Below are 23,263 nucleotides of genomic sequence, written 5' to 3' on the forward strand. Positions count from 1 at the left end.
CTCTTAGAAACGTGACTGTCTACTAACCAATTATTTTATCGACTCTGGCGTTACTTTCTTACTCTCGCCAATTCTCTGGCGCTAACTCTTTTAAAAAAATGTCTTTGTTTAATTTCAAATCAACCAATAGATTTCAAACTTCATAATCACGTCCCTTGGGTAAATCCTGACGTGCTGTCAAGTGTCTAAATTTGAGGGGTAAATCCCGAGGCTCATGTCGAGGGCTTATATTTCTTTCAAATGTGAAATGTACACACAATTCTATAATGTAATCTGTGACATATTACCCCCACCCTCCATTTAGCATTTGTATGGTAATAGAAATGCTCATAAGTATTAAAATTATTTAAATATACACAAAATACCATACATGAAATTATAGAAAAATGGTTGAGGTAACATATGACAAAATAAAGTCAACTTGGAGATAACAACAATAATAAAAAAAAATGTAAATGCAGTGAATAAAATTATTGATGACTTTGAACACCTGTTTCACTATTCAATTGGTTATGAAAATGAGACAATGCTTGTCATGAACAATATCAAAAGTTGTACAAAGCATAATACTTGGATAAATTAAATCTTGAATTGAATAGGTTACTTCTCTTCATGGTGCCTTATGATGAAATTAAAATATGACATTATAACTCATTTGGTTAGTACTAATGTGAAAATGTGTACATGGAAAAATATATTGCATATGAAAAATTGACATAGAAAAAATAATTGTGATAGTACATGACAATCTTCTGAGAAAATAATACTCAATGTGATATAAATGTCAACATGTGTGAAGCAATGAAAATTCCAATTATATGTCATGTATCTGTACTATTATAATAGGATATATGCAATAATATTATACCTGAGATAAAATACCTGAAATAAAATGCTCATGATTTAAAAATTGAAATGTCTGATGCATGTCATATGCAAAGATGCTGAAACATAATAAACAAAGTATCTTGAATGAGTGACCTTCCTCGGTGGGTTGCTTGGTGCTAAAAATAAATGTAACATCTGATATAGAATACCTGTGGAAAAAATGAGTAGACAAATTAATTGATTAAGTACAACTGAATACTGTTCTTCCTTGACGAGTATGAATGATAATGGATCAAGTGGCACTAAATATGCTGTAGTACATATGTAGAGTAGAAATGTAAAGTTCGGAACCTTTCTGAATTGCCGACATGGATGTGCATGTGCGTTTTCTAAACTTGAAGAAAAGGTCTTTCAGTTTATGAAGCTGTTGTCTCCATGTCATAATGATCTCACAGATAATGTCTGATTGAACCGCGTTTGAGTTTGGTGAAAATAAGAACTGTCCGAAACCAAAACTCAATTTTCTGGTTGATGAACTTTGACGCTGTAGAACAATGGTAGCAGAATGCTTTGCATTAGAATGTTCAATAGAGCAATGACTGAACATGTCTGAGTTCAATCGGTCAATACAGCAATGTTGAAGAAGTTCATTTGTTCCTTTCTGAAGAAAAGTTGCCCTTTGAGTGGACGGAGGATGAAACTTGGTGTTGTCAATGTTGTTGCTTTCTGAGATTCTTTCAAATTGCAGTACTGGAAATGTCTCAGAAACACTGGTAAAGAAATCTGCATGGTCTGTAAACACTTTAATGTTCTTCACTGTTTGTAGTGCTATGTCATTCAGAGTGATGACCTTGGGAATGTCAATTTGATTTGATGCTGGTAATGAAACAACTATCTCAGGAATGGGTGTTGATGATGTTTCTTCTTCCTCAGGAATAGTTGCTAAGCTTGTAAAATGTTCAACTTCTGCTTTGATGTCTTCATTATCTGTTTCATGGTAATGTTCAAACATATGAACATGAAATACTCTGGTAAACTTGTTGACATTGATTTCATAAAGCAGGTTGGAAATCTTTCTGGTGATGGTAAATGGACCTTGCCATTTGTAAAACAGTTTGTTACTGAAATCTGGTAACAGTAATTTGACTTTATCTCCTTGATCAAACTGTCTTGATTTTATGTGTTCATGTACTATTCTTTGACTTTCAATATTCTTTGTTGTAATGGCTTCGTTAGTTGACTCATATTCTTTCAAATGAGGAATACTTGTATGAGTGATAGAGTCAGATTGAACAGTTTCACTTTTGTCTGGTATAGCCAAAGTTGATTGAGTATAAGTTTCTTTAATTTCTGCTTCTGGTTCTTGAGACTTGTCTTGATTGTAGCAAAAATGTTCAATGCATATCATAGTATTTGATGCAGATGCAGTCTTATTCAAGTCTTGATGTATGAAGTCATCATCAGTGGTTAGGGATGGGAAAGTACTTGGTAGGGACGGGCTTGTATTGTCAGGTAGGGATGGACCTGTATTGGGTAGGGATGGACATGTAGTAGGCAGTGATGTCCCTGTAGATTTACTTGAGTCATGATGCATAGATTCATTGTTGTCAATTCTGGTTTTGTAGTCTTCTTTGTTCTTTGTTTTAGTTATGTTGCTTTTCTTTTGAGTTTGTTTCTTCTCACAATAATCATGTTGACAATGTGAACAATTATTAATGTATTTCTTGACATCTTTGGTCAAGCTAGGCCAATAATATTCTTTGGCTATTCTCTTCTTAGTACTTGTTACACTCATATGTGTGGTGTCATAAAATTCATGCTTTGCTTTGATTATTTGTTGTCTGTACTTCTGTGGTACATATATTTGTTCAATTACATTGTACTTGCGGAAAATAATCTTCTTGAGAAATCCATCTTCGAGATATGCTGTACGCTTTCTTAATTGAGCTTTCTGGTATATTCTTGTTAATGTTGCATCATTCTTTTGTTCAGCTTTGAATTCGGTATTTTTCAATTTTAATAATTCTCGTTTTAGTTCTTCTTGCCGTCTTTTGTCATCTTCTCTGTCTATCTCAGCTAATTTATTATCAAACCATCTTTCTCGTTCATGTAAAGGAATATTGAGTTTTTCTGCTAAAGCTATGGCTTCACCTATTATGTCTGTTGTTAAAGTCATGTTACAATGTACTTTTGCTTGATATTCTTTTTCTTCCTGTCGATGAACCCATTCATCTGGTTTAGGTACTTGTTTTTCTTTAGCTATGTCAAATAATTCTAACCATCTTTGTGTTCTTGTCTTTGGAGACATGTTGAAAAATATACCAACTTGGAATGTAGAAATATAGTAACGTTTTGAATATAACAAATCAATGTTAGTTATGCCGTAACTGGCTATGAAGTATAACTTTGTTTTACAGTAGAAGTACTACTGGAGTCGTAGGAAGTGTAGATGTATGGATCTATTGAGCCGAGTACTTTTTTTTCTGGTTTAACAGTTGGTTAAATCTGGTCTTCTGTTTACTTTGTGCTGCACAAATGATTATTTACTGGTCTTCTTTATAATGCCAGTTATTTGATTTACTGGTCTTTTTTATAATGCCAGTTATTTGATTTACTGGTCTTTTATATTGCCAGTTATTGGCTTTACTGGTCTTTTATATTGCCATTATTATGTATATTGGTCTTATTCCTTTTGCCAATTACATATAATAATGGATTTCTTGAGTTAGACGTAACTCTAACGAAAATCTTTATAGAAGAATTATCGATAACCAACTGACCTGTTAAACACAGAAATTCTGTCCTCCGTTAAATAAGAATGAAGTTCCTTGGAAGAGTTTTAGAAATTGGTCCTAGATCTTGAATAAATTTCGTTAAAAGTTGTCCATGAACTTTTATTAGTCGGAGAGTGCCAGATGTAACAACATGCAGATGGTACGATGTGTTGTTATGCCGGGGATTTTACTTGAATTCAATAGTTAACAAAAAATGACGATCTAGAATCATAATTAACGATTCCATGATAAAACAAAACTCTGGAACTTTATTTAAATACAACGTAAGTACAGTTTATGTACAAATTACAAATCAATGAGCATGAAACATATTACAAAGGCTTTTCAAACGGAGCTCTTAGAAACGTGACTGTCTACTAACCAATTATTTTATCGACTCTGGCGTTACTTTCTTACTCTCGCCAATTCTCTGGCGCTAACTCTTTTAAAAAAATGTCTTTGTTTAATTTCAAATCAACCAATAGATTTCAAACTTCATAATCACGCCCCATGGGTAAATCCTGACGTGCTGTCAAGTGTCTAAATTTGAGGGGTAAATCCCGAGGCTCATGTCGAGGGCTTATATTTCTTTCAAATGTGAAATGTACACACAATTCTATAATGTAATCTGTGACAGATACTTTCAATAGAGTTTATATCTTGTCGTTGTGTACCATCATATGAATGTACATATAGGAGCTAAGAGGGACATGGATGTCAGGAAGAAAAGAGGGGAGGGAGTATTACAACAGCGAGGTGGCTGAGCAGTAAAGCGCTTGGTTTCCGAAACAAGGGTGCTGGGTTTGAATCCTTGTGAAGATTGGGATTTTAAATTTCTTGATCTTTGGGCGCCTCTGAGTCCACCCACCTGACATTAGTTAGGGAAAAGTAAAGGCGGTTGGTCATTGTGCTGGCCACATGACACCATCGTTAACCGTGGGCCACAGAAACAGATGACCTTTACATTATCGTCCCCATAGATCTCAAAGTCTGAAAGGGGCACTTTACTTTATTACAACAGCAACTCCAAATTGATATACATTTTAACATATTGTATGTTATATTCAACTGAACATTTAACTAGAGTTGTCAAATAAAAGACATAGTCTCTGAAGTGAGTCTGTAAACCGGAAGTAACTTGCCCAGTGTGATAGCGTCAAAGAAAATCTTGACTTGACACATTTAGTACACAAGCAAAGGAAAAGATTTTTCATTTTTCTCTTTTAGTGTTATAAGCAGCGGCGGATTGGGTATCTAAATCGGCCCTGACATTATTCGGTCCACTAATTGTGTTGCGTGTCATTTAATTGGCATCCATTAGTACCTGTTCTTATGTGTACATTTTGAAATACATCGAAAAATTAACCTATGCATGCGTGGGGGGTTATGTCACTTATTCTATTTTGTAGTTCAGCAGGATTATAGGTTAAATGAAATCATGGGTCTCAACTCGTTTACTTTCAAAATCAATATCCAACTAAATTTAGAACAAAAAAACGTTTCAGTTGGTCTTAAATTATTTTCAATCTAATAATTGATTATAATCCAAGTATCCAACATCACAAGACAAACCCTTACTTAAAAATTCTCAATGAAAGCACGTCCCAGAAATACATGGCGCCGAGCAGATGTCAAGCAGAGTGGTAAGATGTGGGCGCAGTTGGAGAGACTTGCCCAGAACTGAGACGCCATGAACGGTACTAGACTAATCATCTGCAAAAGATCTTCTCTAAATGGTACTGCGAGGACCAGTCGCGACGCTGAGTCCCTTTTTATTAAAAGAACTTTTCTTACAATTGTTAGTGTATTGTGGGCCTCATTGCGATTTTAAGCAGGTCGGTCTACCAGCCCAAATGCCCCTATAATCCGTACCTGTTTATAGTACCTCATAATGAATCATTTACTTTACATCCAACCCTATTATTAGCACATTTTTAATTAATTTCTCCTCTACAAAATGTTGACGAAAACGTTTCTTTCAAATGGCATTCCAGGTTACCTTGACCAATCTGGAGCAAGGCATGCTAAGCAGAGTTCCGACCTACTTTCTAGTCCGTGGTCAAGCCGTGAAGCGAGAATTAATATCAACAATAGTTGACAGCTAGCAGTACCTGTATCATTCTTGTCCTCCGATTTACCATACAACGCCCCCCGCCCCCCAGGGGGAACAAAACCGCTCCTAGCAAAATGCGTAGTGTCAATTAATAGCGCAAGTAAGAGTTGCGTGGAATTGTTTCATTATCTGCCCTTGTTGATTGTGTTGAGATGCAAGGTTAATTTATTTCAAGTCATATTCAAGCGCATACATTACTACTACTAATAATAATTTTATTTACAAAGCGCTGTTAACAAACCAAATGTAGGCTCAGGGCGCTGTAATAACATTACAAACACAAACACGACAGCTAGAATGACAATTAATCTAAAATAAGTTTTAAACAGATGGGTCTTAATGTTCTTCTTAAAAGAGATGTTAGCATGTTGTCTGAGATAAATGGGGCCAGTTTTTCTCAGTATCCTTCTTGGGACTCTATCGAACGGGAAGGGGGGGGGGGGAAACGTCCGCACTCCCCCCTACACCAATTATACAGTTACGCCTCTTTGATTACAACATAGCAGACTAGGGAGTTCCCAATCCCACAATCCTTAGGGTCTGTTGCTTTGAGTTTTGTTTGTTCCAAGAAGTTCTTGTTTTGGAGAAGACGTTTCTTGTTGATGTTTTCCCTTTCTTGAAGAGTAAGTAAACAGATTTAATTGACTGTCTCGATTGTTGTCATCAGTAGATCTCTGCTGTATGTTTACAAGGAGCCTGGTCTCTCGTTAGCTTTTGAGCCAGGCTAGTGCAGAGTCACGTCATGGCTGTCTAGATGCTACTGCAGAGTCACGTCATGGCTGTCTAGATCCTAGTGCGAGTCACGTCATGGCTGTCTAGATGCTAGTGCAGAGTCACGTCATGGCTGTCTAGATGCTAGTGCGAGTCACGTCATGGCTGTCTAGATGCTAGTGCGAGTCACGTCATGGCTGTCTGGATGCTAGTGCAGAGTCACGTCATGGCTGTATGGATGCTAGTGCAGAGTCACGTCATGGCTGTCTAGATGCTAGTGCAGAGTCACGTCATGGCTGTCTAGATGCTAGTGCGAGTCACGTCATGGCTGTCTAGATGCTAGTGCGAGTCACGTCATGGCTGTCTGGATGCTAGTGCAAAGTCACGTCATGGCTGTCTGGATGCTAGTGCAGAGTCACGTCATGGCTGTCTGGATGCTAGTGCGAGTCACGTCATGGCTGTCTGGATGCTAGTGCGAGTCACGTCATGGCTGTCTGGATGCTAGTGCGAGTCACGTCATGGCTGTCTGGATGCTAGTGCGAGTCACGTCATGGCTGTCTAGATGCTAGTGCGAGTCACGTCATGGCTGTCTGGATGCTAGTGCGAGTCACGTCATGGCTGTCTGGATGCTAGTGCAGAGTCACGTCATGGCTGTCTACACGCTAGTGCAGAGTCACGTCATGGCTGTCTACATGCTAGTGTAGCATGCTGGAGATTGAGGATCTTTGAGAGTTGTGCTTGTAACTGCAGGCAGTATGGTCATGTTTCAGTTTGTATGAGGTGCGTTAATACACAAATATGTTGTACTGTACATTGTTATAATTCGCTGTATAACAGACATGCATCAATCCTCAATTTAATTAGTTATTCAATGTTTATCTGTTAACATTTTTCGAAGTTAAAATTACTAGTTTATTTTGTGTTGCAGTCATTATCATCCAGTCGAGTGGGGGGGGGGAGGTGTACCCGACTAATTCAAATCATCCCCTAGTTAAACCGAGACTAATCTCAATCGAAGGCATGAACACTGACCTGCGACATCCCAACCTGTAGACAGGTTTGATCACCTGCTCGTTGCCACGTCACAGATCTAAACTGCCGACAAGTTGCTATGTCGCGGGTCAGTGTTTAGAACTTCTAAAACGATTGGTGTCGGTTAAACCCGTAAAACCCACCTTGAGATTGTGGTCTAAAATATTTTCTATAAACACTTTCACAATCTACTTAGTATTAAAATAGGGCGACTAAGGTCAAAGGTTCACCCCGATTAAAAGGCATGGAAAATGTTAATGTGTGCCTGAGAGTTTACAGATTGATTGATTTTCTTGTTGCATGACCCTCAGCTAAGCCTCGTTGTGTCCCGGGGTTTTCTTTTCCCAATGCTTCTAACATGGTCAGCGGAAGGTAAAAGTAACTTGATTTGTTCTGGTTTCTTTGAAAGTGGAATATTTTCATTTTCCCATAGCAATAAGCATGTTCTGCTTCAAAAACTTTGTTTTACGTAAAGTGTGCATTTGATATGACAACCTATTGGACTTTTCGTAAGAAAAATAAATCACAAAGCTTATATTGAATCAGTCTGTCTGGTAAAACATTTTGAACACTATTTCTCCCACGCCCATTCTTGGATCGAGTTGAATACATAATTTTAAATAACATTATTTGGGAAAGTCGTTGCGCTGGCCACATGACACCCTATAGATCGCATTAGTCTGAAAGGGTAAATTTACTTGAACTGTACTTATGGCTCATTCCAAACTATATTGATTGATTTTTTATGTTTATATAGTAGATGGTTCAATTACCAACTAATTTAAAGCTTGTGTTTTTCAACCTTTTATTTCGCCCCCATTCCCAGACAAAAAGTATTCCGTTCGTGCCCATATAGACAGCTAGCAGACGAAATAATATAAGAATGATAGCATAAATTATTTAGTTAAAAAAAAAAAAAGTAATTGTGTGGTTCTTACATCCAAATTGATACGTGTCCCCTCGCCCCCCCCCCCTCACCCCACCTTCCAGGTAGAGTTGGGGTGGGAGAGCCATCGCTTCTACCGTACCATTGGGGGGGGGGGGTGTTGAGACTGGCAACTTTATTGGGAACTAACCCTATATTAATCGAGACCCGCGGGTCTTAACTGTCAATTTTACAGGGAATAGCTTTAAAAAAAGATTTGAAATTGTATTATATTTTTTTGTATATGTTGAATTGAACTGAATTCATTTTGCACTTCATTGATATTGTTAGACAATTTCTGTGACTTAAGAGGAAGTTGTTTTTTCTTAGCTCTAGATGGTGTTGTTAAATAAATCTAACAATCCTACATTTGAGTTGTCCGCTAATAATCTTCACACACACACACATACACAAATGTAAGTGGAAACTTAACGGACACGTCCAGGTAATTTTGAATTTCACCTAAGTCACGCGCCAAGTTGTTTGAACTATTGTGTCAGTCAGGGCAACACCTAATGTGGCATTACTGTGTGAAGAACTGTGCCACGTAGTCTAGGATCTACCTGTCACGTCTAGGGCATGGGGCAATAGAGTAGGCGCAGTTCGGCCCTTTTGCGCTGGGCGCTGTTTGCTTCAAGGATATAAAATTTTTCATCCGACGACAGAATGACCCATTAAGTTAAGAGACCTATTCATTTAAGCGTCGGAAAGTGAACAGTGGAATATCTCATTTCTTTCTATGTTTTAATCAGGACATTGTAAAATGAATCAAAGGTAAGTCAGGACATTGTCAAATGAATCAAAGGTAAGTTAGGACATTGTAAAATGAATCAAAGGTAAGTCAGGACATTGTAAAATGAATCAAAGGTAAGTCGTCTGTTGGAGATCACCATCAACTAAACAATATCAAGGACGCTCAATTGAACTTTAAAATTAAAAACTAGATAATAGTTACAAACAGATGAGCTTTAAAATTTGATTCTGTACTGCTAAAATATGCGCAATAAACGTCATACAACTTTTAACAAAAATTAGCTTATCAATGCCTCGTAGGCCTGAATGTATTTTATTTGAAGTAGTTTGTGTTTTGTGCGATTAGTTGTCCTAAATCTTGTGTGTGTGTAAGACGTCATGCCTTAGTTTCGTGTAATTCTTCTTGTGCAGACGATGGTCTGGCTGTGGGCTCTGTGCTACTGTGTCCTCTGTTTCCTCGTTGTAACGGCGACGTAAGAACATAGATGTTTTAATCAGGCTTCATGTTCTGGTTTGCGCGTCGTAGATGAAGTTTTTTTGGATTAGCGGCATCGCTAGCTCTCTGCTTATTCTATGTTTCAGGGTGCTAGATATGGGTCGTGCTTTGATTAGTGCAAAGCCACGTTTCCGTTTATATGTTAGTATGCGTCTTGGGCCGTGCGGTCGGAATTAAGTGTATGCGTGTTGTGTGTTACTTATGCATAGTTATTATTATATAAATAGCCAAACACATTTGTTACGTATCCTAATGTTCTTCTTTTCTTTGCTAAAACAAACGAAGACTTTTTTTTTTAAAGATATGTCTTCAACTCTTTATTTATAAAAGCTAAGCTCTTTATTTCTTGATCACTTTAACTCTAGTTACCTCAGTTTATTGAAATATAAAAAAAAGTGCTTTGTTCACATACAGTTCATGTTCAGTATAAGATCAATAAATGTTCTCCCCAAGTAAAGCACAAAACTTAAAAGGACAAATCCAATCATAAAACATACAAGAATGGACCCAGGAAAGATGCTTAACCAAAGTGTTGTCTAGACTGTACTGATTGCAATTGAACCCATTAAGAGCGAACACTGCAAACCTTGAAGAAATGGGTCGCAACATTCACCAGTTACATCAAATTACTGCAACGGTAGCAAGAATATTAAAATATGTCCCAACCACAAACCACGGACCAACACAAAATTATGTAAGACTAATATACTTTTTAGCTTTGTCTTTACTCTACAGTCGAAAGCCCGTTGATTTAAGTATCACTTTGAATTATCCACTCCCCTTCCCCTTTACACTACCACAACAATAACAATAACAAAATATTGTATACTTATGGCGAACCCTAAAGTTTATTTAGCATCCTCCAATTGATCAACCACTCACCGCACACTTATCAGATTTGAATTCAAGATATAGCACCTTTTTTTTTTGTTTTGCGATGTAAGGTATTAGACAATGCTAATATTCCTTAAGACTACCAGTTTCAGGCATAGGAGAAAAAAATTACTTTTTTCGGAAGTCATAATTGAATGCCCCCTTCGCGTTCCCCACAATGCATTTTTTTTTTGGCATTGTGTCCCCTAAAACCAAGTATAGCCATTTGTTTTTATTCATGGCAATCGTTTGTTTGAGACCTTTTGAATGTAGAGAAAAGACAGTGCTATATTTATCTTATTTATATTTATCTTATTTACACACGTACATTGCTCTTATCTATCTCGAAAAAAAATCTTTTTGATGCTATTAGGATGTTTGTGTGTTCGTTTGTTTGTATACAGTGTCTAAAAGAACGCGAAATAATAGTACGTTATGACGTAAGCAAATTAAAAACTATATCGACTCAGGGAAAAAAGAAAGAAAATAGATTTTAAAAAATAAGGAATCCTTATTTTTGTACTATTTCTATTTATCTTATAAATTGCAGACGTTCTTTCAAAAGAGAAGATATTTACGTCCAACTCGTACCTATGTGTCCATGTAGTCATCCATGTTAACCAGTGACTTCATCATTGTTTTTCCAAGGCTGGTTCAACATTACGATGAGCAGGTTGGACAAAAAAACGCGTGACGCGTAGGACGTAATCATCTTCTTTTTTGAAGTAACGTCTGTATTATATAAGATAAAAACAGAGTTTTAGATGCAGATACAATAATTCACGGGCTAAAAAGTTTTGTATGTCTCTATTATGATGTCTACCTAGTCTCTGGTTTGTGTTTTGGACTGTTGTTCGGTGTCTCGAAGGGTCCCGGGTTCAAACCCTGCTCACTGCGGAAGGTTTGGGAAAGGATATAATTATCTTACTAAACTGAAGGAACATCCGAAACATTTAAAACAAACAAAAACAAAACATTTAAAACATTTTTGGTTTAATCTTGAGACGGGGCAGAATCTGGTGTGGCTAATCAAGCCAATTCTAGAACGGCAGACTTTGCCACAATTCATACATGTGTATGCCTCTGATTCAGGGCTAGCGGACAGGGCAGCTTTCTTTTTTTTTCTTCTCTTGATTAAGGCCGCTTCAATTCTTTTGTTCTCAGCAAGGGTTGTCCCAGCACGCACAGTCTGTCTCCATGCACTCCGGCTTTTGGCTATGTTTTCCCACATACTTTCGCTGATGCCTGTGGCTCTCATGTCTTGCTTGCAGACATCTCTATATGTTAGTATTGGAGTCATATTGTTAAGTATGGTCGGAACATCTTTTCCTTTTTTATTCTAACATTCAATCAATGGGCCACATTTTAACGATTCCCTTAAGATACTTTTTAGCCCGTGAATTATTGTATCTGTTACGTCAATGTAATACTTTTGGTAAAGTTCCTTCAATGTTGGGTATATGAGATCATGTTTTGTAATTCTTCCAATGGTTTGAAAGGTTAGAGGTCACTGCTCTCACCCACTCGTAGGACTAGTTCCTCTTTTGGAATACAGTTCAATCCACAAAAAGCTTTGTCCAAAGATTAGTCAGGAATGCAGTATTTCATGTGGCCACATCCAGCGCAGACATAACCATTGTCCGTCGGTGGTAGATTTAGATTTATATATTTTTTTTTTACGTCTGTCCTAGGCAGCGGATTTTCTTTTGGACACACATGTGTATACCACGGCCTTTTGTAAGTGATCGCCCAACTGTCTCGTTCTGAAGCCGCATTCACCCAGGCGCTCTCTTCTCTTGCATCTAAAGCAAGTTGGCGCCTTAGTTGGTCATTAAAGCGTTTCCGTGGGGGCAATATACGAGGTTTAACTCCAAGTTTAGCGCCTATCAAATTTGCACCATCGTGGTATCACTTGACACAACAGTTTTGAATAGTTAACACATTTTTTTAAAACTCTCCCAGTCATTTTCTAGTTCAATATTCTCCGGTAAGAAGTTTTTTTAATGATTTCACCGGTTGATGTATGACGAAATCTTAAGATAATTGACTTTTGTTAAAATTTCTAGTTTCTAGTGCATTTTAGCCAAATAACTATTTTTGCCTCTTTGTCTCTACGAATCACTTTATCGGTAACAGACTGAAGTGTTGTCAATTATTTTGAATAGAATTAGATTCAGTTGAATCTAGACGGCCAGATGCACACCTTTTAGTAATGAATCAACTTTCAAGGCGCCCAGCCCCCTCTCAAACCGTGAGGCCTTGGCCTGTTGACAACGTCATCCACGCCTTGCGCCGCCACTGCCCTTCAGAACTTTTGACCTAGAAATGAATAAAATATGTAAATATATATTTATGTATCGCTTGTAGATAGAAGCAAATCTATATTTAGGCCTACACGAGGTTACATAACAAGATCACGTGCTTATCGTCATTTGTTTTGACTGGCTGTATTGTTGACTGAGACATTGGATGTTTATAGACACCATAAATCTAGAAACTCTGTAGAGTAGTCTACCAGAAGTGTTCTCACTTTTTCACATGTCTATGGAACGCTAAGCGGCCTAACACCGTCGATCGATGCCACTGTCCAAGTCACTTCATGTTTTTATACAGTTAAGTGATGCTTTAGACGTGGGATTAACATGGGTCTCATCCGTTGCGTGATTTGGACTCATCAAGGGAGAAAACTGGACGTTTTGATTTTTTTAAAGAAGTTGTATATGTTTGTGGTGGTTTGAAAGAAGCACTTTAGGTTCTAGTTAAATTTCTAGTTAAAGTTCTGGTTAAGGCTCTAGATAGTTAACAACATTTCGGATTCCTAGTTCAAACCATCTATTGTCGTGTCATATTAATCACAAAAAAATGTTGTTTCCTAACCCTGCAAACAAGGGCAACAAAGATTATGATTACTAAGAAAAATGTCCTCCTTTAGTGTTGGCGAAAAGGCGTTGGCAATGTTTTATCACGCTCACATCTGCAGTGTTTTAAATTTGTCTACCACTGCCTGGTAGGCAATCTGAACATTACAAAAACAAAACAAGGTTACAAAAGACAGTTTGTGTTGAAACACAAACTCAAAATCGGCCCCCGAAGATGTCCATCCAGGCAGGCTTCAATATTTTGAGAAAGAACATCCAAATGAAATTATATCAAAGACAAATGAGAAATAAGAATGGAGAAAGAAAGTTTACAGATCTTGTGTAGTGCCCCAACGGTCCCACAGATCAAAGGATAGGTGTAAGTGAATGTAAAGTTAGATGTGAACCTGGCCTAACTAGTTCCCCTTTTAGACCTTGTGGTCTATAGGGCAGATGATGTAAAGTTCATCTGTTTTTGTGGCCTACGGTTAGCGAGGGTGTCATGTAGCCAGCACAACGACCAACCGCCTATACTTTTCCCCAACTAATGTCAGGTACCCATTAGAGCTGAGTGGACTCAGAAGCGCCCAAAGATTCCAAAGTTGAAAATCCCAGTCTTCACCAGGATTCGAACCCGGGACCCCGGTTCGAAAGCCAAGCGATTTACCGCTTAGCCACCGCGCCTCCCCTGGCCTGATGTCTTATAATTGATATAATTGTTTTGAATAGGCTCAATCTCAAAAAAAATTACGCTAAAAAAAAAAGGTTTAGAAAAATGATATTTATAAGATTACTATTCATTTTAAATTAGGTCTAGCTTATAATGCATACTAATTAGCTTTTTCTCTTTAAAAAACTGCTTGCATAACTGATTTTAAAAATTAGATTTTTCGCTTTCAGAAAAAAAAAAGTAGCCGTTGCATCAGAACTTTGAATGGTCTAAAATATTGTGATGTCGGATTTTCAATATCTTTTCTAGTTTACGAGATCTAAACGGGACGCACGGACAGATGGACAGACGGACAGACATTTCGCACAAAACTAATAGCGTCTTTTCCCCTTTCGGGGGCCGCTAAAAACTAAAAATCCTAAATGCTTCTGGTAAGGTCGTTGGACGTGATCTTGTTTACCGACTGGATGTTCTCTCTAGAGGCCTTAGAGGGGCTAGAGGGTGTCAGAAGGGTATGGGACTTCCTCACGTTTGGGGAGCGTCTCCTACGATTCGGTGTGAACGTTACCTTACAATGGGTGCCCGCCCATTGTGGAGTGGCTAGTCACGACTTGGTTGACCACCTCGCAAAAACCGCGGTCCAGACGGCACTCGTGTATAATGAACCGTGCATATACCAAAGTGTACGATCCCTGGCTGACAAAATATTGTTGGCGCTTTGGTACGATGGCTGGGATTCTTCGGATAAGGGCCGTGAGCTCCGCAGGCCAATGAGTAAACCAGACAGAAAGGATGAGGACACTGTCCAATTGGTGTTTACTTGTGAAAGGTGAATGGAAAACTACGACACACAGTGCCGCCACTGCATGGACGACTAGACAATAGAACACATTCTTTATGAATGCCGAGTTATGCATGAAAGACGATCGAGACAAAGTTTCGATAGAGAGAAAACTGGTGATTTTTTTTTTCTTTAAAAAAGTATTCAGTATGAACGAACTTACATAACTTAGCAATACAATTTTAAAAAATATATTTAATGTATTTTTTTAAAAAATCTTAAACCATTAGTATGTGCATGTTATTAACAAAGTAAATAGTTACCTTCCTTACTATTAATAGTGAATAGTTGTAAAAATGGTGTATTTTAATGAAAAAACTGCTTGCATAATTAATTTAAAATATTAGATTTTTCGCTTTTAGAAAAGAAAAAGTAGCCGTTGCAGAACTTTGAATGATCTAAAATATCATGATGTCCGATTTTCATTTTCTCTTCTAGTTTCTGAGATCGAAACGGGACGGACGGACAGACAGGCCACACAAAACTAATAGCGCCTTTTCCCCTTTCGGGGGCGCTAAAAAAAGAAAATAAGATATGTAAAAAGTTTTACATTTTATTATCACAAAGGAGATACAAGACAAAAAGACAGTAACTCTTTTATGGGAAATATCATATGCATGCCATAGATAATTCAACATATAAACATTCCACATGTAGTCTGGTGTGAATGTACGCTTTGGTTTGCTATAGTTATAAGGTTTTGTTTGATGTGATTCAAAATTTGTAAGACAAATTTCCGTATGCATAATAAAGATTATTATTATAATTGTTACAACAAATGCATTATTATATCTTATCATCTTATCTTATCGTTTAAATTAAAAACGTTCCTTTAAGCGAAAAAGATAATGACGTCCATGAGCTAATCTAGTAGTGCATGTTAATAAGAGACTTCAACTCTGATGTCATTTGTTTTCCTGGCTGATTAAACATACCATTCTAATGATAGGCCTACAAGTAGTACTAGGGAAGAAGTAGCACTTTTATGAATTTGTCCTTGCATATGAAAAAAGAAATGTGCCTCTATCTTTGTGTCTTTCTGATTATTACCTTAAGGTTGTTTTTTTTTATATTTGTCAGATATGGTTCAACGTTTTAAGTACTTTTGATACTTTAAATATGTCTTCTGTCCTGATGTGTTAAGTGATTTTACTCATGGTGATACTCTTGTGATCTCTAGTCAAAATATCATTGAGTTTTTGGTTAACACTGAAATGAGACTTCAATCATCTAGACATTGAGTGGTGTGTGCAACTGCAGTACTAGCATATAACATGCTTTGAAAGGCACAATCTGAAACAGCGTTTTAACTAAATAACTACATACCTTAATAAATACATATCTTTACAAATACAGGTCTAAGCAAAGAACAGTCTTTAAAATGCAAAAATATAATAATGAAATGCCTTAACAAAAACAATTCCAACAACCATATGCTTAAAAAATTATAATTACATGCCTAGACAGTTGCAATACCAACATGAGTTAGCTATGCTAAGAAAACAATGACATTTTTGTTCCGTTGTGTGGGTTATTAGCTCGATTAGTAGATATGTTTTTAAAAAATGTCTAATGTGTTATCTTTGCCCCATAGCTTCTTTTGTTTGTTCCTAATTAAATACATTGTAATGACTGGGACAACCACGCGGGTTTATTATGTACATAACATTCACTGGTTGATTTTATTTCTAGAAGTTGAGACAGTAGATCTGCCTGTGACATGGGCGTAGCCAAGCTTTATTTCCTGTACTTAAAAGAAAACCAAATGCATATTCTGAGGTACCTACAGTGCATTAAGAAATTATAATTCAAAAAACAAATCTGTTGGGGGTTCTAAGCTATAAATTTCTAGATTTTTTTTTAAACAAAATCAAAACCTCATTAGCTATGCTCTTAGAGAATAAGGTGACTGTAGTTTGCTTTAGAATAATATTGAAGAAGGGTTTTTAACCTCAAAACTCTCTGTAGGGGAGTTTTAAACTCAAAACCATTTGGAGGGGGTTTTAAGCTTAAACCCCTCTGGAAGGGGAGTTTAAACTCAAAACCCCTCTTGGCTACGCTCATAGAATCTGGTGACTGTCTTTTACATTACTTTTTGTTTTATAGAAGAGGGGGTTTTAACCTCAAAACCCCTTTTGTGGGAATTTAATCTCAAAACCCTCTTGGCTGCGCTGGGACAAGTGACGGTTTAACATTAAAATCTTACGTGAAATAAACAAAATTAAAGCTAAAATCAGTCACAAAGTCCCCCTTCCCCCTCTCGGGGGGGATTTCATTTCGGTGGGGAGGGGGTGAACCCCCAACTCCTCTGGCTACTCCCATGACTTGTGGCGTTCTTTCACCGAGATGAAAGACATAAAAAGCCCCCTCACAGAGCGCCTACACCTGGTGTTACGAATACAGTGAAAGATCTGTTTGACATTTTGAGGTTCACCGAGTTGACCTCCCATGGACGCATCACGTGACCAAATATTTACTTTTACAACGAGGCTAATGACAGAATGAACCAATAAGAAAACAGATACACTCTTCTTAAGGAAGAAACAATATGTTCTGTGTGTTCTGGTCGTGGGGCAAAGAATGCTTTTAAATAGAGGAGAGGTGTTGTGGTCACAGGTTAATACATTTAATGAGTGGTGTTGTGGTCACAGGTTAATGAATACATTTAATGAGTGGTGTTGTGGTCACAGGTTAATGAATACATTTAATGAGTAGTGTTGTGGTCACAGTATAATGAATACATTTAATGAGAGGTGTTGTGGTCACAGTATAATGAATACTTTTAATGAGAGGTGTTGTGGTCACAGTATAATGAATACATTTAATGAGAGGTGTTGTGGTCACAGTATAATGAATACATTTAATGAGCGGTGTTGTGGTCACAGGTTAATGAATACATTTAATGAGTGGTGTTGTGGTCACAGGTTAATGAATACATTTAATGAGCGGACAAGGAGTACGCTTAATGACGGATGCAATGGAGACGAGGCAAGCAATACGCGGGAGCTGTGGCCTCCAGCATACGTTTGGGCACCTGATTGATAAAAGACAGTCTGATATTTATTTTTATTGAGGAGTTTTAAAATGTGCTTCCAGACATTTCCCCAGGAAGTCACAAGTGTTTCAGTGTTAGCTAGGATTGAAAGACTAAAGTTAGCATTGAGACAAAATATTCTCAATTGACATTGCTAACATTGATAAGAAGGTTACATGTGTCGTTAATAAAAGTGTCACTTTTTTTTATATTTTTAGTCAGTAAGAGTTACAAAAGCACTGAATCGGGGGGGGGGGGGAGAAGTGAAAAAGGGGGGGGGAGGGAGTGTGAACACGGAAATAGAAAGAGTCCCTCAACTCCCTAGCATTAAGTGTGCTCATGAATATAATCTCTTTTTACAAAGCTTATATCAAGTCACTCTGTCTGTCTGTCTGGTTAAACGTTTGTATACGTTATTTCTCTCACATTCACACTCGGATCAAGCTGAAATTTTGCTGAAATTATTTATTTTACCTGACAACATAAAAAAATATTACCAATTAGTTAATCAACTATTGATAATTAATTATATTGTTTGGCATCTCGAACAAATGGGAAAGACTAAAGTGGTGGTATAAGCTGAATTAGTCCCCTTTATAGGTCGCCGCTTTAAAGTAAGTTTGAAGCAAACAATAGATAACTATACAATCTCCTCTTTTCATAATTATCTCACATGTAGAGTGGCATTAATTCTTTTTTTTTTTATAGATTCATGTTTTGTAAGTTCCCCTATTCAGACCTTTCGATCTATAGGACAGATAATGTATAGGTCATCTGTTTCTTTGGCCAGCGGAGTATCATATGGTCAGCACAAAGACCAACCCTTTTACTTTTCCCAACTAAAGTCAGGTACCCAGTAGAGTTGGGTGGACTCAAGGGCACGCTAAAAATCCTGAAATTAAAAAAACAAAAACAGTCATCGAGATTCGAACACAGGACCCTAGGGTCTTGAACCCAAGCGCTTAACCCCTCAGCCACCACGCCTATATGTGTTGTTAAGGAGAATGGAGAATTGTGCAAAGTTTCAACATGATCCGAGAATTGAGAAGGGGAGAAACAATGTGTAAACCTGGTACCAGACAGATACACGGAGTGAGTTGATATAAGCTTTGAACCAAGAGAAAACATCTACTTGTTCATTGCTGAACAATATATGCCAACATTCTTGTTTGCCATGGAATATTTTACATTTTTATTTGGTTTCCATTTTAGGTCAATTACAAGAGAGAGAGAACACCTTGAATAATATTGGAATCCACCTGGCCTGCAATGGTGATGTAACCATCTTCACTATCAAAGAGTAGATCTACCTGGAAACATCTATTCCTTAATCATCTGTTCGTTAAATATCGCAGTGTCTCGTAGATATGGCCAGCGCTGATTCTTCCAACACTGGACTACGAGAGCCAGTTTTTCTAGGCGACTATAGTTTTAACACAGGGAAACTAAAACAGTTCTCCTGGCTGGATTACGTCATCTTTGCAGGCATCCTTCTGGTGTCAGCGGGAATAGGTTTGTACCATGCCATCAAAGATCGCAAAAACAAGTCACTGGACAATTTTTTGCTGGCAGGCAGAAACATGAACCCGTTTCCGGTTGCGTTGTCCCTGCTGGCTAGTTTTATGTCCGCCATCACGTTGCTGGGGACGCCGGCGGAGATGTACAACTATTCAACGATGTACTTGTGGATAGGTGTTGGCTACTTTTTTGTCATCGCCGGAGCTGCACACATCTACATTCCGATATTCTACAACCTAGGCGTCACCAGCGCATACGAAGTAAGTAGTTATATTCGGCATAGTTTAATTCCAATGCCTGATTTACTTTTAAGAACAATAAGCTATGTCTATTTTATAAACCGACCTTTTTTTTTTGCAGAGGGACCTTAAGGGATGGCAAGTGGAGCAAAGACCCCAGGTCTTGTATCTGAGGGGGCCCCGCGATAAGATATTACGTTGTCATACAAATGTGTATAACAAATCAAATATGTCAAAATGACCTTACTTTAAAGGACTGAAACTTACAAATTATAGGTGGCGCATTAAAATCAGAAGTGAAAAAAACATTGGCGAATGGAACCAAAGGTTGGCTACCCCTGTTCTGTAGCATCTTAGCTTCGGTGGTCGAATGGTTAAGCGCTTGGCTTCCGAACCTGAGGTCCTGGGTTCGAATCTCGGTGAAGGCTGGGATTTTGAATTTCGGGATTTTTAGAAAGCCCCAGAGTCCAATGGGAAAAGGGTAACTCTAATGGGTGCCTGACACTAGTTAAGGAAAGGTGGTTGGTCATTGTGCTGGCCACATGACACCCTGGTCGGTAACCGTTGGAAAAAGAAACAAATGACATTTACATCATCTGCACCATAGGTCTGAACGGGGGTTCTTTATTTCAACTCTACTCTAGCGGATCCAGAACTTTGGAGTGGGGGGGGGGCGATTTTTTTTCCAAACCCTAACCCTAACGCCGCGTAAACCCTAACCCTATGCATAAACGTGCGTACAGCATATATATATATATATATATACATATATATATATATATATATATATATATATATATATATATATATATATATATATATATATATATGAGAATAAACTAGAGCAGTTTTTCTCAACCTTCGGCGAAAAAATAAAAAAGCCATGTTGAGGCCTTTCTCTTGCAAGCTTGGGGGTCTGGGGAAGCGCTGTAAGATTCTCCAGTGGGGTTCGGGGCGAAGCCCCGACGCAAAAAGCGTTTTCTTGCAATTTTCACTGCAGAAACGCATCCTTCTGACATCTACAGCTTATTATTTATCAGTGGGGTTGGGGCGATGCCCTGACGCCAAAAGCTATTTCTTGCATTCTTTATTGAAGAAACGCATTCACCTGACATTTATAGTTCATTATTTATCAGTGGGTTTCGGGGCTAAGCCCCGACGCAAAAAGCATTTTCTTGCATTCTTCACTGCATAAACACATTTTCCCTGCATCTACAGCTCATTATTTATCAGCAAAAAGCGTTTTCTTGCATTTATCACTGCAGAAACGCATCCTTCTGACATCTACAGCTTATTATTTTTCAGTGGGGTTGGGGCGAAGCCCCGACGCCAAAAGCTATTTCTTGCAATCTTCACTGAAGAAACGCATTCATCTGACATTTATAGTTCATTATTTATCAGTGGGGTTAGGGGCGAAAAAGCACTTTCTTGCATTCTTCAGTGCATAAACACATTTTCCCTGCATCTACAGCTTATTACTTATCAGTGGGGTTCGGGGCGAAGCCCCGACGCAAAAAGCGTTTTCTTGCATTCTTCACTGCAGAAACGCATTCTCCTGACATTTATAGCTTATTATCTATCAGTGGGGTTAGGGGCGAAGCCCCGATGCTAAAAGCCTTTTCTTGCATTCTTCACTGCATAAACACATTTTTCATACATCTACAGCTCATTATTTATCAGTGTTTTCTTGCATTCTTCATTGCAGAAACGCATTCGCCTGACATTTATAGCTCATTATTCATCAGTGGGGCTCGGGTCGAAGCCCAATCACGAAAAGCGTTTTCTTGCATTCTTCACTGAAGAAACGCATTCTCCTGACCTAAAGCTCATTTTTTATCCTATTGTAAAGGACATTTCGAATAATGTTGAACAATATTCTAATATAATTTTTTAGGCACTTAATACATTGCCAATAAAACCGATTTGTTCCTTGAAAAGATAAGATACCCCACATCTTTAGATTAAGGCTTTGAGGATCACCGCCGAAAAAAAATTATTCGATAAATAATATTCCATAAAATTCAAGCATAAATTCTGAGTTATAGTCCAAAACTTAATTAACTAGAAAAATATCAGATTGAGTAAAGGTTGGAAAAAGGCGACTAGGAAAAGATTATCTGGGTTTAGAGCTCATCTCAATTGTGACTCTCGTACTGAAAAAATTTGTTTGAATTATAACTTTTCCAAAGCAAAGTCTTTCTTAAAATAATTAAGATAAATTCATGTGAAATTACAAAAACTCTGTCTGGAAAGGGAAGGGGGCGATAGAGTGAAAATGATTAATCCTTACTCCTTTTTATAATTTCTGCTAATGATTGCATTTAGCATTAAAGAATAGGGTTGGGGCGACTCGATAATTTTATAGCATGTATAAATTATATTAGTGACAGATTTTTTCTAATTTTGAAATTTCTTAACTATAATACAAAAAGAAAAAGTATTGGTTTGTCCCATGGGGGGAAGATAATTGCATGTATCGCCCCTCCCTCCTGGTACAATCATTTTTCAATTTATATTTACTAATGCTTGGTGCGACATAATATACATATTGTTATAAGCCTGGTGGTGGCACAAATGGGGTAGTGGTGTGTGTGTAGTCAGCCGACGCAAATCGCCCCAGGCCAGCGCTAGACGAGCGGTCAACCGTGACGAGTTACGACGGTCAGCCGAGTCGAGTGTCAACAGGACGGTTCGGGAAGGATCGCCGTCGTGAACAGAGCTCAGGAGCGTCACGAGAGTTGTAGTCATCTGACCACCTAGAAACGTCGAACGGCGTTCTGTCCGGTTCGAGAAGGCCAGTAGGGACCCTATATAAGAGCGGAGGTGTCGCAGTCAAGAAGGTTCAGAAAAGGGGTTTAGAGCCCGGTTCACTACAGTCCGGTCGACTACAGCACAGTTCAGCGGTGTGGTTCTGTACGGAGCATTACGACGGTTCAGTGCGGAGTACTGTCAAGTACAGTTGAGCCGACCGGCGTCTTGATCTTGGTCTGCGATCGAGTCCGACACAACAAGCCTAGTGTGTGAAGTCAGTCCTGAACTGTTGAACCCAGTGCAAGCCCGGAACGAGACGAAGAGGCCAGTGCAAGAGTTGATACGGCGGAACGGTGTTATCGGAGAGATATTTGTACAGTGTACGTGTTGCCAATTGTACAGTATTGGCTGTTATTTATTCAACTATTAAACTTTTACGTTACTTTGGAGCCCTGAGTTGTCAAGTTCTTTAAGTTGGTGGTGTATGGTGCAGTTTGCAGAGAGCCTGGATAGTGAGATTCGTAACAATATTAATGAGTTCACGTAGTTTATATTATATACATATTCAACTAATTTTGTTCACATACAATGATTTCTCCATAAAAATAGGACCGCCCCCCCCACTCAGAGAGCTAGAGTGGGGAGGGCAGTACATGCAATGCCCCCCCCCCCCACACCCACCCCACCGAATCGGCAAAAATACCTGAAGGAGAGCGACATAATATGAAATTTATATATTAATTCAAATAATTTTGTTCACAAACTATGATTTCTCCGAAAAGTAGGACCGCCCCTCCCACTCAAAGGTTTTAGGTGGGAAGGGCAGTAGTGGTATTCGATCCCCACC

At 38.1% G+C, this 23,263-nt stretch overlaps 1 protein-coding gene across 7 annotated transcripts in view; it reads left to right on the forward strand.

Annotated features, from left to right (window-relative positions):
- LOC106053211 (sodium-coupled monocarboxylate transporter 2-like) overlaps positions 1–23,263 on the forward strand; it is a 68,945-nt gene that overhangs the window by 13,264 nt on the left and 32,418 nt on the right. For 4 of the 7 annotated variants that reach the window (XM_056020045.1, XM_056020046.1, XM_056020044.1 and 1 more), the window contains exon 3: positions 19,121–19,686. In XM_056020045.1, the coding sequence (XP_055876020.1) occupies positions 19,276–19,686 (411 nt within the window). In that variant the 5' untranslated portion in view covers positions 19,121–19,275. The other 3 variants (XM_056020043.1, XM_056020049.1, XM_056020048.1) reach the window with 3 other exon arrangements.

Source organism: Biomphalaria glabrata, chromosome 2, assembly GCF_947242115.1.
Source record: "Biomphalaria glabrata chromosome 2, xgBioGlab47.1, whole genome shotgun sequence".
NCBI classification, from domain to species: domain Eukaryota; kingdom Metazoa; phylum Mollusca; class Gastropoda; family Planorbidae; genus Biomphalaria; species Biomphalaria glabrata.